Here is a 13039-nt window from a genome sequence, read left to right on the forward strand (position 1 = left end):
GACTCCAAAGCCCAGCGTGCAGAGCGGCCTGTCCCTCGGCCCGCCTGCCGCTGGGGCGGAGCGGGGGGAGGCGCTCGTCGCTTCCCGCCTTGGGCCCGCCAGGCCGGAGCTGCACCAGCTCGGGTGTAAGTGGTGGCGTCCCACGTGGGGCCGCTTCTGCTCACCCAGATGACCTTACTGCTCCTTCTGCTTGTCTTGCTAAGCTTCCTTCAAAGCCTTTTGTTTTCCACTTTGTCCCTGTCCGTTTACTACCTGTTTTTCTCTGGCCTTCCTGCGCTTACTGCTCTATGTAGGAGTCAATGCACACTTTATTCTTGTGTACTCTGGTTCTTAACTTCCTTTCTTTACCTCTTTTCCCAACTAACATTATTATTACTATTATTTTTAAAGTAGGCTCCACACCCAGCATAGAGCCCAACACTGGGCTTGGACTGACGACCCTGAGATCAGGACCTGAGCTGAAATCAAGAGTCGGAATCTGAACTGAGCGAGCCACCCAGGCGCTGCCAAGTAACCACTTTTTTTGTGAGCAACGGACTGTGTTGCAGGTGTTGCACTTATTTTGTGTACATCTCCCCCAGAACTGTTGCAGACTGAAGTGTCCAACAAATATTGATTGCAATAGCATCATGTTAACACTGAGGTGGGAAATAATTTACATATATATATGTGTGTGTATATATGCCATGGAAATGGCCTGAAGTTCAGTCTCTCTCCTCTAGAAACCTTCGGCAAGGTCGACGATAGTCGTCAGATGCTTTCACACTTGTTCTGGTCTACAACATATATACTTCGGTGCTGGGTCTTACCCAGAAAAATTAAATTACACCCATCTTTCAAAAATTTCCACCTATGATGTCATTAAATGTCTTTAAGACCAATATTCAAAGATTAATATAGAAAACTTTGGTCTTCACAACCCAAATTGTAGGTAGGCATGGCTCTGTTTCAATTAGTTGAACCCTGCAATTTGTTCTCTGAGATGTGGACCTAAGTTTGAGGTTATGCATTGTCCCTGGCATCAACTTGTCCTTGCTTACACTGAGGTCAGTGGAGCTAGGCTGCAAAGCTTCCACAGGTCTCTCACATAAACACAAATAACACTGGCTGTTTCTAATCCTCACACCTCATCCAGACCACTTCAATCTGGCAGAGGTTCTTCCTAGGTAAAACTGTTGGATTGACGAAGTTCATCTTCCAATCTCCCCACTCCCACTATTTTTTTGGTCAGGCTTCTTTCCCCCATGAACTGGTCTCATGCTGTCCAGAGCCATTGAGAAAAATGTTTACTGCTATGGTTTCAGAGTAGCCTGTTCCACATGAGGAGCTAATGCCAAGATGTCCTAAAAGCAGCCTGCTCTGTATGTCCTCTACCACTTTTGAAAGGAAAAAAAAAAAAAAAAGCTTGATGGATAACATGTTCTAAGTGTGAAGTTTTTCTCTCATGATCTTAAAACAGGTCTTCTGCTTACTTACCTACCAGTGAAAAAACCAAATCATTAAGTAGTGATCGAGTAGTAACAAAAAAATGGGAAACGGCCAATCATGCCAATTGAGAGTTTTGTGGCCATATGTATATATACACTTACGATGTTATAATTGCACATCATAGTTTTATTCTCCATCTGCACAGATGTTCAGTTAGTGGAGCAGAATTTTTAAAGCTATTCCAAAGCTGCTCCACAGAGTAGATCTCAAGAACCACAGGAATTTAGGGACCAGTATGTGAGTGATCAGTGTCCAGGTTCTGCCAGGAATATTTAAAGTGACAGACAAGAGAGAGCGGTGTTCAACCCTAAAGAATGAAGCAAGAATACCACAGAATCAGGCATCATTTTCATTCATTGGAGCCCTGAGTCATATCTGAGTTCATCCTAGCTGGATTGGATTCTTAGTTACAAAGGAACCAGGGAAAATTAAAACCAGACCAACCAACCAACCAACCAACCAACGAAAATTAGTCAAGAAAGGTAAGACATTTTATTTTACATACAAAAAGGGTGCAAACTGAGTTCTTTCTTCCCCAAATTGGGGAAGAGGTATACTTAAAGATCACATTTGTGTTTTCCATGGTGCCCTAGGAAATGGGCTACTCTGAGATAACATATCAAGACCCATTTTCCATTTTCTCCAAAGAAGGCTACTTCCTCTGCAGAGGAGTTTCCTAATGGTGTACAAATCTCTCTCCTGGAGGAACCGTTTCAAATACACTCGAAATTGACATTCATGTTTAAAAATACTACAAGTTTCATTTTCACAGCTGAGCTTTGCGACCAGTGCCAGGGTTTATGAAACAACATCACATATCTAAAATAAAAAAGTTAAAAAAAAAGGCATTTAACAATAATCAGACACATTCACACAGCAATTAAAACTGATTTCCACAGCTGATTTTTACATCATCTAGTCTTTAAAAAATTGCAATCAACATCCCAACATCTTTTTCAAAGTACAATGGGCAAAGATTAAAGAAACAGACAAAATAATATAATAAATTAGAGGATGTAATATATCCAATGGGAATTGATGAATCAACATTACTTTCCATTGGGGGGGTGGGTTATATTTTTGGTTTCATCTCTTTTCTGCTGTTTACTCTTCTGCTCAATAAATGGGGCTCATTCCCAGAGCCAGTTTGCTGTGACACTAATTTGAGAAGCTCACTTGTTATTTCTTTACTTCTGAGAATACTCAGTAACACATGGTCCCAGCAGCCTGGGCTGTGAGTCTTTATGGAAGTGAAACGCACAGATGAGAATGCACGCGTGCGTGCACACACACACAGGCATACAAGTGCAACCACACACACCCATCTGTAAATATATTTCCCCCCAAAGAAATGGCTCATCTCTCCTGACACATTCCTAACAGATTGACAAGCCTCTTAAAAAAGCTTTCGGTGCAAGGGCTGGCCTGGGATTTGGTCTGGAGCTCATGCAGAGGAAACTGACCATGTCTCGCCTGCCCGAAGGGGTTTGCAGGGAAGAGGCAGTCAGGACAGCCGTCCTCTGTGTATTACTGGGATGGGTGCACTGCACCCCCACTTATTATCATGGATAACCCTCTGGTCAGACTTTGAGGGTGATGGCACTGGAAATGATTGTGAGGAGAAAGAGGAGGAAAGTAACAAAAATTCTGTCCACAGAACTGAGGTTTCTTGATTACATCAAGTTTGGTAATGAAACTAGAAATATATGGAGTACACATTCACTTTTTCCTTTGTAAGCTGATCTACAAATACTGGAGTGGACTTCCTGGTTGCTTTTTGAGGAACTCTGTCAACTACTATTGTCTATATCCAGGGAACCTACTTACTATTTTGAATACAATGGAGAAATCTATTCTTTTGCATTTACTCACCTGCAAAAGGAGTTATAACATGTTTTTAAGACTGCTTAATTGATCGAAGACTTCCAAGATTCCTTACTTGTGGCTAAACTCTGCAAACCCTCAAAAGGGCCATGGTTTCCTTTTCTTTGTATTCAGAAACAAAGCCACCCCTCTCCCTCCCCCCTCCCCCCACCCAACAAGATAACAAAACTGTAAGAATCTTATTTCGATTCCTGCTGACCCATCAGAGGGAAGACTGGGAGTCACTGGCCACCTGTCTCTAGACAGGGCTTTCCTGGAGGCCTGGAGTTGGCAAAAGCAAGAACCCCAGAAACAAGTGCCTGTTGCTCATACAGCCAATCCAGATGTGGATTGTTCCAGCCAATCCAGAGCCTCGTTACCCCGGCTCCTTCATCTGCACACCTTGGGGGCAATGGCAGGGACGGTGGCAGTGGACTGGCAAAGGCAACATAGCCCAGACAGCGCTGCAAGTTCCCAGTCTGAGTGACTCTAGCTTTAATGTGGCCGACCCTGGAGACGACAGTATCAGGGCAATTCACTGGGGATGGAGACTTGGTTTAAATATGAAAATGGAAGAGGTGACTGGGACACACAGGAGGCATATGGAATTGGGAGAGATGCATCAGAAGATCAAGTTCCTTTGAGATGCTTTCTAGGCCGCCATGAAAGTACTTATTTTTTATAAATGCAGGCCGTGCTTGCTCACTTAGATGGGGAATAAACTGTATCTTTTGCATACAAAAAAGTTAAGGCTATGATCTTTAGTAACCACTCTGACATACATTATTACCATCACTGCATATTCCTGACATTAAAGATGGTTACTAACAGTGAATATGCACCATCAGGGGAGACTTCCAGTGAACTAAGTTGGGAGATAAAGGTGACGGACCCTCTTCTGGCTAATGGCAGGGGCTGCTTCTTTGTACCTGGAGTTCACAGAGATAAACAGGCAAATCAGCACTTCTACTGAAAACCCCAGGATTCTGCTGCCTCCTGTTGCCCCTGCGTTCCAGAGTGAAGTGGAGCTTTAACTGGAGGTCAACCAGTGTACTCTTCTTAGACCCTGTTTACTCCTAGACAGACTCAATATACCAGAATGTTCATCAAGGCCGTCGTGAAAGCACACTGGCTACTGGCACACCACCCCCACTCTTGCAGAGTAATCTAGAGTGAGATCACTGGGAAATGCCAGGGTGTGTGCAGCAAGTGATCAACCCTTACAATGCCTGACTGTACAGACACAGGTCATTCTCTGGTCATACAAGAAGGACCATTTATGCCTGGGTGGATGCCTGGCCTGCTTGCTTCAATCTGCTCAAGATGCGATGCCAGAAGGACCACAGGGCTCGGGAGAACTCCTAATAGCATATAGTAAGGGTTTTTTTAATGAACAAATGCTGTTAGTACTTACTGCTAGGTCAGAAGCAACTGCATCAGTCCCAAAGAAAAAGATCCCTAGGCACCATGTTGTGAAATGGAGAAAGCTGGAAAAACTGCAGTGAGTGGATTGGGGTGTTGGTGGGTGGAGGGAGTGCCCAGCCTCAGGCGACTGGCTGAGGTACAGTGCTAAGCAACTAGAGCAAGAGGGCTGAGGAAGGGAGCCCTGATGCGCTGCTGGGGATGGGACTGATGGCCCAATTATTCCTTAGGTAGTCTTTTTATTTACTTCTTAATTTTCAGGAAGATCACAATAGAATCCAAGGGGTCTGGGACCACCTTGGAGTGCTAATGGCCTTAGAAGAATCACCATTACCCTTTGTTATGAAAATCAAATACCTAGTAAGAGATTTGTGGGGAGCAGAGAAAGAACAGTGCATTAGGAAGGACCCCCCCCCCATAACTGCTTAGGTTTAAACCCCTCAAGAGCTAGCTGTTAAAAACATTTTAAGACCAAAAAAAAAAAAAAAAGTCACAAACCCAGCTGCAGGGGGCTTGCCCTGAGCCAAGCTGGTCACTGCCTTTGCTTTTTTGTGGAAGCAGAGGTGGGGAGGCACTTAGTGGGTATGGAGTGCCAGGATGCTAGAGGCTTTGTCACCATTTCCCCTTGCCCTCCTTTGAGAGGCAAGGCTTTTTCTATACAAGGGATAAGGAATTAAAGTTTCTATATGGGAAGTTTGAGTTGTCCAAATGCCAGTTGTGAAACTCTAAGTTTCTGAGATGGTGCCTTAACCACTAGGTAATATCAAAGAAGCAATATTCAAAAATCCTTGTGGAAAAGGGCTGTGACGCTGTGTCTCCCAGCCACTGTTTTGTATATAGGAAAATTTCTTTTAAAGAAAGGAAAGACTACAATCTTTACATGAGCTAAGCAGGTCTGAAGCCAGTAAAGTGATACTTCCTAGCCAAGGCCCAGTAGGACAGGGAAAGCCCAGTAACTCTCATCGATGTGACTGCTGCTATTTCTGCTCCATGTGAAATACATCAAGGGACTTGTCAGGAAATGCCAATTACCAGAAAGTAGCCTCAGATCCTCCAGTCCAAAAGATGGCCCTCCACCTCAAGTCAGAGGCAATGATTTCTGTGTTCCCAAAACCACCAGACTCAGTCACCAGCCACTGTCCTCCATGGTCAGCTCTCTCTACTCCCAGATACAAGGCCTTGTTCCCTGATGTGATTCTTCTCTATCACATCTGGAATGAGGTCACTGTTGGCATAAGCCACTGAACTCAAATGAAAATTGAGCACAATAAGATGAACTCCATACATTAATGACTTTCCAAGCAGTACATGAAGAACCAAGACCCTTCATCGTAGTAGATTAGGTGGACTGGGTAAAACCAGACAGTGGACTGGGTAAAACGTGCTCTAGATCCATGGCCATCTTACTTGGAAGGAGTCTATATCCAATTAAGAAGATAATTTCAGACCTTTCATTTCAGTATCCTTTCCCCTGGAATTTTCTGGCACCAACCAATCTTACCCTCCTGTTCACTACAGCCCCATGTGCTCAGTCCTGAACCTGCTGCAGGTGCCTGGTTTCTGATAAGGCAGGCCAGCCCAAACGCTACCCCTCAGCTACTGGGGCAGACAGTACATACTGATTTTATTTCATGGCCCTATGATGCCAAATCCTGAGGTTCTTCTGGCAGCCGGAAGAAAGGCTCACTTTCCTCCTCTTCTTGTCCACTAGTGGCAAGATGGTGGTGGCTCTTTTATCATTAATTTTGTCCCCCAAATCACTAAGGAAGTCACATGGCTATCTAGTTGGAAGTCCCTGGCAGTGGAGGAAACCGGTATTTCCAATTTTTTTGTCAAGCATCTCTTTCTCCTGGTCACAGTCTGGCTTGGCTGGCTCATCCAAGTGCTGGAGAGCTAGGCTGTCCAAACTGTAGGCTGATGAGGTCAAGAGGCTCTGGTAGGGACATTCTTCAGCAGCTGAGAAGATGAATGAAAATTCAAGTATGTTTCCTTGCCAACCTGAGCGCTTACTCAGAATGACAGAGTTTGGCTTCTTCTCTTCTGGGTGCTGCAGACCCAACTTTTTTCCACTGAGAATGTCCTCTGGACCCATGTTCTCTCTGAATGGCTTGGCTGGCCCCATCCCCCTCAAAACAGAAAAAAAGTAAAACTCTCGATATAACCAGACACAATATGCATCTGCCATGTTTTTTGTTTAAAAAAAAAAACAACTAAAAGTGCAATAAAGTCAGTTTTTGTTTCCTTTGCGCAGAACAATTTGCATTGTCCTACTACCGTCTGGAGAACAGAGTTCGCTTGTTGAGAGAGCGAAGAATGCCAACACGCAGGGACAGTAGACTGCAAATTTCTCACAGCTTGTGTCCGACAGTGTAACTTCACAGGAGGAAGGGAGGGAGGGACCTGCACCCCGTGGCCAGCTGGGGATGGAGGCCGCACAGGCACAGAGGAGGAGGAAGCCATACTGCCAGGCACAGCTGGTAGTTGGAGAAGGTTCTTCTCCAGCCCAGGCCTGCCATCTTCCCCCTGCCTTCTTGGCCGCACCCCCAGCCTCTTAAGCTCCTTCAGCAGACAAAGCCTTTAACTCACTAGCTTTTATGCTGGAGAGGGTTGAGGGTGGGCAAGAATCAGGAGTAAACTAGGGGAGGGAAGAGAATAGTAGTCCTTGAGTTTTTGTGAATGACACCTTCACTGTAAACAATAGGAAGGAGAGTCAACCAGGCAGCCCCAAGGGCAAGCAGAGGAGGAGCAGCAGCTCTGGGACCTGCTCAGAGCTTTAGGCAGGCGGGGATGGCCACTGACCCATTGGGCCCTGGCTGCCCACACTGGCTCCTTCTGGGGGCATCTGTTTTCTTCTTTTTGGTTTGGATCTCTACCCTCCCCCACAGAGGAGTCCCTTCCAATGAAAAATGGCAGGAGCTGCAGGTGCAATCGAGTTAGAGTCCCCAGGGCCTGAGGACTCCTGGGAGGCACTGGTCACTTGTGGCGCTGGGCAGTCTTCTTCCTTTTCCTCTTAAAAAAACAGCAGCACCTGGAGCACAAGGAACATTGCCAATCAGTGCGGGAGGCCTGCAGCTTCTGACAGCTTCTGCCTGCTTCTGCTTCCTGAGGGTGGGGTGGGAGAGAGGCGGATTCCAACCCCCCACCCCCCCCCACCCCGGCATCTAACCACAGGGCCACCCACCTTCTACAGTGCACACACTGGAAGTAGTAGGCAGTGTCTGCCAGGATAGCCAAAGGAAGTAGCTGCCTCATTTCAATCTACAGCTACCAAGCCTCATCATCAAAAGGCTGTAGACGAGGCAGGGCCAAAACAGGCATCTCTGGAAGGAGGAAGAAGGCTAGTCTTCTGGTCTCCTACTCAGCCCACATAGCTCATCTTTATCTAGAACCAAGGTGAGGGGTCCTCAGGGCTGCTTAAGACTAGCCTGCATTGTCTGCCCCTTGAAACGGAGAGGAAAATGATTTAATGCAGCTTCAGGAGGAAGTAGGTAGGAAGCTAAACTGAGGCAAACAAATCCCCCCCCCAAAATATGACTGGAACTCTAGCAGGATCTCATGATGCTGCCAATGAAGGATTAAGGATGCTCATCATCCTGCATCCCCATTCCCAACCCCACCCAGCTACCCAGAGCAGGCAGGAGGAGCCCCGAATCTAGTAAGAACTGTGAGCCCAGATCCCCCAACTGAAATCAGCACAGCCCACTTTTTGTTCAGAGGGGACTGGGGCCGCAGCCCGGGAGCTGAGCGTTGGCAAGTGTATGGCTGCAGGTCCTCAACTTAGCTACAGAGACTGCTGCTGCTGTGCCAGATGGGGTTAGAGTACTGGCCCTCATGCAGGGTGGAGTTCAGGGCCTGCTCCCCTTATCCGCCCTCCATGTTCTGTTCCCTGGGCAAAAGCCACGCTCTGGAATAGCCCTAAGCCCGAGCATCCCCTCCTTGCTCCTGTCTCTGGAATAGGGAGCAGCTCTTGCTGAGGCAGTGACTAAGTCCAGAAGGGGGTGATGAGGGCTGTGGCATGACTGGTGCAAGAGATATGTCCTTCCCAGAAAGCTGATATGTGGGAAATGAGGATGTGAGGGCCAGAAGGAATGGATGAGTCAAAGGTGCCAGATGGTGGAGGGGAGTCAAGCCGCAAACTTGACCCTTGAAAGGAAAGCTTTTTGGAGAGAAGCTTTCTGGTTCTCTTGCTTAAATCCCACTGGGTTTAACGCCAGGGCTATTCGTATGAAAATAAAGAACTGGTGCTTATTTTCCATACCCCTAAATTCTCCATCCACTGTGGCTAAGATTCTCTCCTTTTTCAGCCTGACCCCTTGGTATTTGGACAGGTTATTAAAATTTTGGAGGTCTCTTAGAATGCGGAAACCCATTCATACAGGTAATGATAACCTTTAACAATATCTGAATGAATAAAAAATGAAAATTATGGAAATAGGACCTTCTTAAGGGAGTCTTAAAAAAGATTTTCTGAAGGTATCAATGACATTTGTGAAATGCTATTTTTTTTTAAAGTTTATTTATTTAACTAATATCTACCCCCAACATGGGGCTCAAATTCACAACCCTAAGATCAAGAGCCACATGCTCTTCTGACTGAGCTAGCCAGGTCCCCTATGAAATACTATTAATGGGTATTAATATAGTCACTAAATAAAGTGGCATGTGTATCTGGAGATTCAATAAATTCTTTTAAATAAAAATGACCAATGCTTTTGATTAAGACCATCTTCTCCCTGGAGAAGGCTTCAAGAAAAAAAAATGGTCTTTTTCTGTTATATATGCTTAAGAAAATGGACATTTTCAAGTTGAAAGTCCTGAAATTAATATTAACCAAGGCAAACTAAATCTCATGGGAGCATCAGTAATGCAACAGTTACCTGTTCTCTGTTAACCATGATTTCAGAGACATCACTAAAATTTAAGTCAATTCTTCTTCTTTTTTTTTTGAGGATGCTAAAATGAGGATTTTGTATTTTTAATAAGTAAGAGCAATCACAATGAAGTTTGAAATACTATTTTGGTCCCTTTCAGACTATATATTTCATTTTACTTCCTTCAAGGCAAGTCATAAGAATTAATGTCTGCTTACAAGTATCACTGATGTCCCATGCTGAATTTGCCTGCTCAAGGGGAATGTGAGCTGTGGTTTTGAAGCCTAGATTAATTTTTGCTAGTGTAGTTAATGCTTCAGTAATAGCAGAAGCTTTTCCTGATCCTAACCATGAGGAAACAGGCCCCCAATCTGCTCTTCGACCCTCTAGTTTCTGTGATGACTACTAGCAGCAGGACCTGTTAAACTGGGTCAGACCCCTTATCAAGCCCATCAACTAACTCCATACAGATGTCTTACTCTCCAAAGAGAAGGAAGGTAAGTGATGAACTCTTCTTGTGTTGCAGGTTTTCTTCCAGTCAATTCTTTGATGGGATGACCAGAATTTCCTAATGTGCTGGAGTGAGAATCAATCTGGTCTCCCTACTCACAAGCCAGACCTGTGAGCCATTACCTTTCCCATACTGCTCTCTTGCTCCATCCTAGTTCTCTCCCCTTCTGCTGTCCCTTTGCCATGCTTTTCTTCTTTAGTGTACTCTCCCATTCTTCCCTTATTCTAACACCTGGCTCAAGCCTCACTGTATCCATGAAGACTTTCTTGACCATTTCCTGTCCATAGTGACCTCTTGAGGGATAACAGAAGTGTCCTGGAGAACTACTTGTCCTTTCAAGTATATATGTTTTATCTCTATACAGCTAGATGGCACCTAAGTTCTTGGGGCTCCCCCTAGAGTTCCAAGCAGAGTTGGATGAGCACACAGCAGGTCCTGTATGTGTAGTCAGGGTTACGTGAGTGACATCTCACAGGAAAAAACAGACTATGACAATATAAGATTCACACAGACATATTTGCTAGATAAAGGGGCCAAGTGTAGTTCTCAGTACCACAAGACTACAAATTCTATTTGTATAAAACCCAATTATTATCTTCCATATATCCCTGTCCCGGGGAAACCCTGTAGGCAACTTGGCTTGACCACTGGGGTTCAGAAACTGGTGCCTGACCCAGTCACTGAAGACAAACAGAAACAAGGTGATCACAGAGTCCAGCAGGCCGTTATCACCACATAGAATATGACCTCATGCATGCAGACAATGTGGGGGAGTTGTAATTCCAGACTGCAACGACCAACTAGCTCAGGAACACCTGGAAGGTCACTGGCAACATCTAAGAAGAAAGCTGGCGAGAGGGCTCTTTCTTGTAGCAAGTATTTATCTCAGTGAATGTGGATTCTTTAGGGCTTCCCTCTCCACATAGCTTGCACTGTTCTTAAGAATGCACTCAAGGGACCTTTTCCAGGAGTGAAAAGGAGAGGCTCCAACATCTTATTAGCTGAGTCAGCCCTTGGCTCACTGTACTCTTACAGGGAAAAGAAAAGAAAAAGACAATAAATGAAAAACAAAACCCCTCCCCGAAACAACAAAATGTCCATTTCTTCCCCAAGAAGGAGCTCTTTTTGAGAGACTCATTTTACAGATGGAAGAACTAGCTGAATCAAAAAGAAAAGTTTTTTTTTTACCAAAGCAGCCAATTTCCAGGTGAGAGACCAAGCCACACAATGTGAGATAATCTGGCAACAAGTGCCTTGGGGTTCTAAAGAATAATCAAAATGACTGATACAGTAACCTTGTCCTCCTGCTTCTGTCCCTCTCTGTCTGATAATCTCTGGTCTATCAATTTGAGAGATAATTCCCTCAGATAGAAATAGAAAGATAATTTTGGATACTGTGGGATATTGTTTTGACAGGAGGAGAGAGTGATGAGATGGGTTTGAAAGGAAAGAAGGAACAGATTAATTCCTGGGTGTAGGCCTGCCCCATCCCCACCTTGTGGATCTAGTTCCCCAGTCTGGGTGGTTATGGCACAAGGCGGCGTATGGAAGCCATTCAGTGTTCCTAAGGCATTTTGTTTGGCTTTGCCAATCCCAGCCTAGTCTGGTCCGCTCCCCTAGCATGTGGACTGGAGAGAGGGACTCACCACAGGTTGAGCATTTTCAGGCAGCTACAGAGTGTGTAAAGAGAAAAACACAGAAAGGAAGAGAGAAAGAGAGAGATATTAGTCCACAGAGGTGAGATGGAAGCGACTCCCTGTGAGCCATGCAAACATGCAGTATGTGTCTGTGTTTCGTTTCTTCCTCTGTTGAGGAGGTAGGGTGAGTAGGCTTGGGCCACTTGGCCCCCACACTAAGGTGGAGGGGGCAGGCACCTGACAGAAGCATCGAGGAGGGAGCTGGATATCTCAGTGAAGGGTAAGGTAAAACAGAAAGAGTTGGTGGGAGCCCCTGAGTGGGTTTTCTTGGGCAATTTCCAGGAAGGTAGCAGGAGAAAGAAGAAATGATCCTGCCTGTAAGGATTCAGTCAAGCACCTAGGGAGCCATTTTGGTTCCCACACAAAGTCTTACTGTGCAATGTTAAGCTGATCTCCCAAGTATTCTGAGGGAAGGAGAAGTTCCTAGCCTTTCTGTAAGTCCAACACACCTGACCAGAGCCGTTGGCAGTTAGGACTTACTCTAGATGGGGGAAAAAGCCTTTAGCAACAGGAGATGAAGCAAAGCAAGGGGGAGATCACTGCTCTGTACTGAGGTATAACCGCCAGGAAAAGGACCTTCATCCATTCTTATCAATTCTCAGGAGACAGGAGGTCCACATCTGCTAAATTATAACTAAAGTCAGGGGATAACCAAAAACTCCTATTTTGACCATAACAAAAATCCACCAAAAAGCTGTCTTGCCTCACCATCCTTCCATCATATTTAAACAAGGACATATGTCCTCTAGCCAGAAGAACAGAGCAGTTAGATGTTCATATCATATACAGAACAAAAACCAAGACCTTGTTATTTCTCTCATCCTTTACACAAAACAAGCTGGGTGAGGAGCTCAAAATCAAGAGCTTGGATGTGAAGGTTTCACGTATCTCCCCAGCCCCTGGTTGAATCTTAATATAGACAACAGCCCTCTTTTCTTCCCTACAAGTAGGCTGCATGGACAAATGGCATCACAGCTGCGTGCAATGAGGGGTTGTTTGGGACATCTTGTGCTTCTCTAGCTGTGACTTCTTCCCATGAAAATGATGGAGCAGGTGGATTCATGGCTCCCTTCCCCCTTTCCAAAACACATAGATGGCCAAGAAGAAAACCACATGGCTGTGCTGACAGTTTCCTCGGCAAGATGGTTTGGTAGCTCATGAAATCACTAGGGGAATCAGCACACAAA

At 45.3% G+C, this 13039-nt stretch overlaps 1 protein-coding gene and 1 long non-coding RNA gene across 38 annotated transcripts in view; one reads left to right on the top strand and one right to left on the bottom strand.

Annotated features, from left to right (window-relative positions):
- The first annotated feature begins 36 nt into the window (after positions 1 to 36).
- Positions 37 to 5003, top strand: LOC140623095 (uncharacterized). The gene is made up of 2 exons (XR_012022771.1): positions 37 to 125; positions 391 to 5003. It is a non-coding gene; the product is annotated as an uncharacterized lncRNA (long non-coding RNA).
- The window catches only part of CSNK1G1 (casein kinase 1 gamma 1), a 168813-nt gene continuing 157390 nt past the window's right edge, over positions 1617 to 13039 (bottom strand). For 11 of the 37 annotated variants that reach the window (XM_072809080.1, XM_072809081.1, XM_072809073.1 and 8 more), the window contains one exon: positions 1621 to 1795. In XM_072809080.1, coding sequence (XP_072665181.1) covers positions 1642 to 1795 — 154 coding nt within the window. In that variant the 3' untranslated portion in view covers positions 1621 to 1641. Of the gene's footprint in view, positions 1796 to 1957; positions 7802 to 7954; positions 8214 to 11801; positions 11826 to 13039 lie in introns of those variants that run through there. The other 26 variants (XM_072809102.1, XM_072809091.1, XM_072809098.1 and 23 more) reach the window with 8 other exon arrangements.

Source organism: Canis lupus, chromosome 32 (genome assembly GCF_048164855.1).
Source record: "Canis lupus baileyi chromosome 32, mCanLup2.hap1, whole genome shotgun sequence".
Classification (NCBI taxonomy): domain Eukaryota; kingdom Metazoa; phylum Chordata; class Mammalia; order Carnivora; family Canidae; genus Canis; species Canis lupus.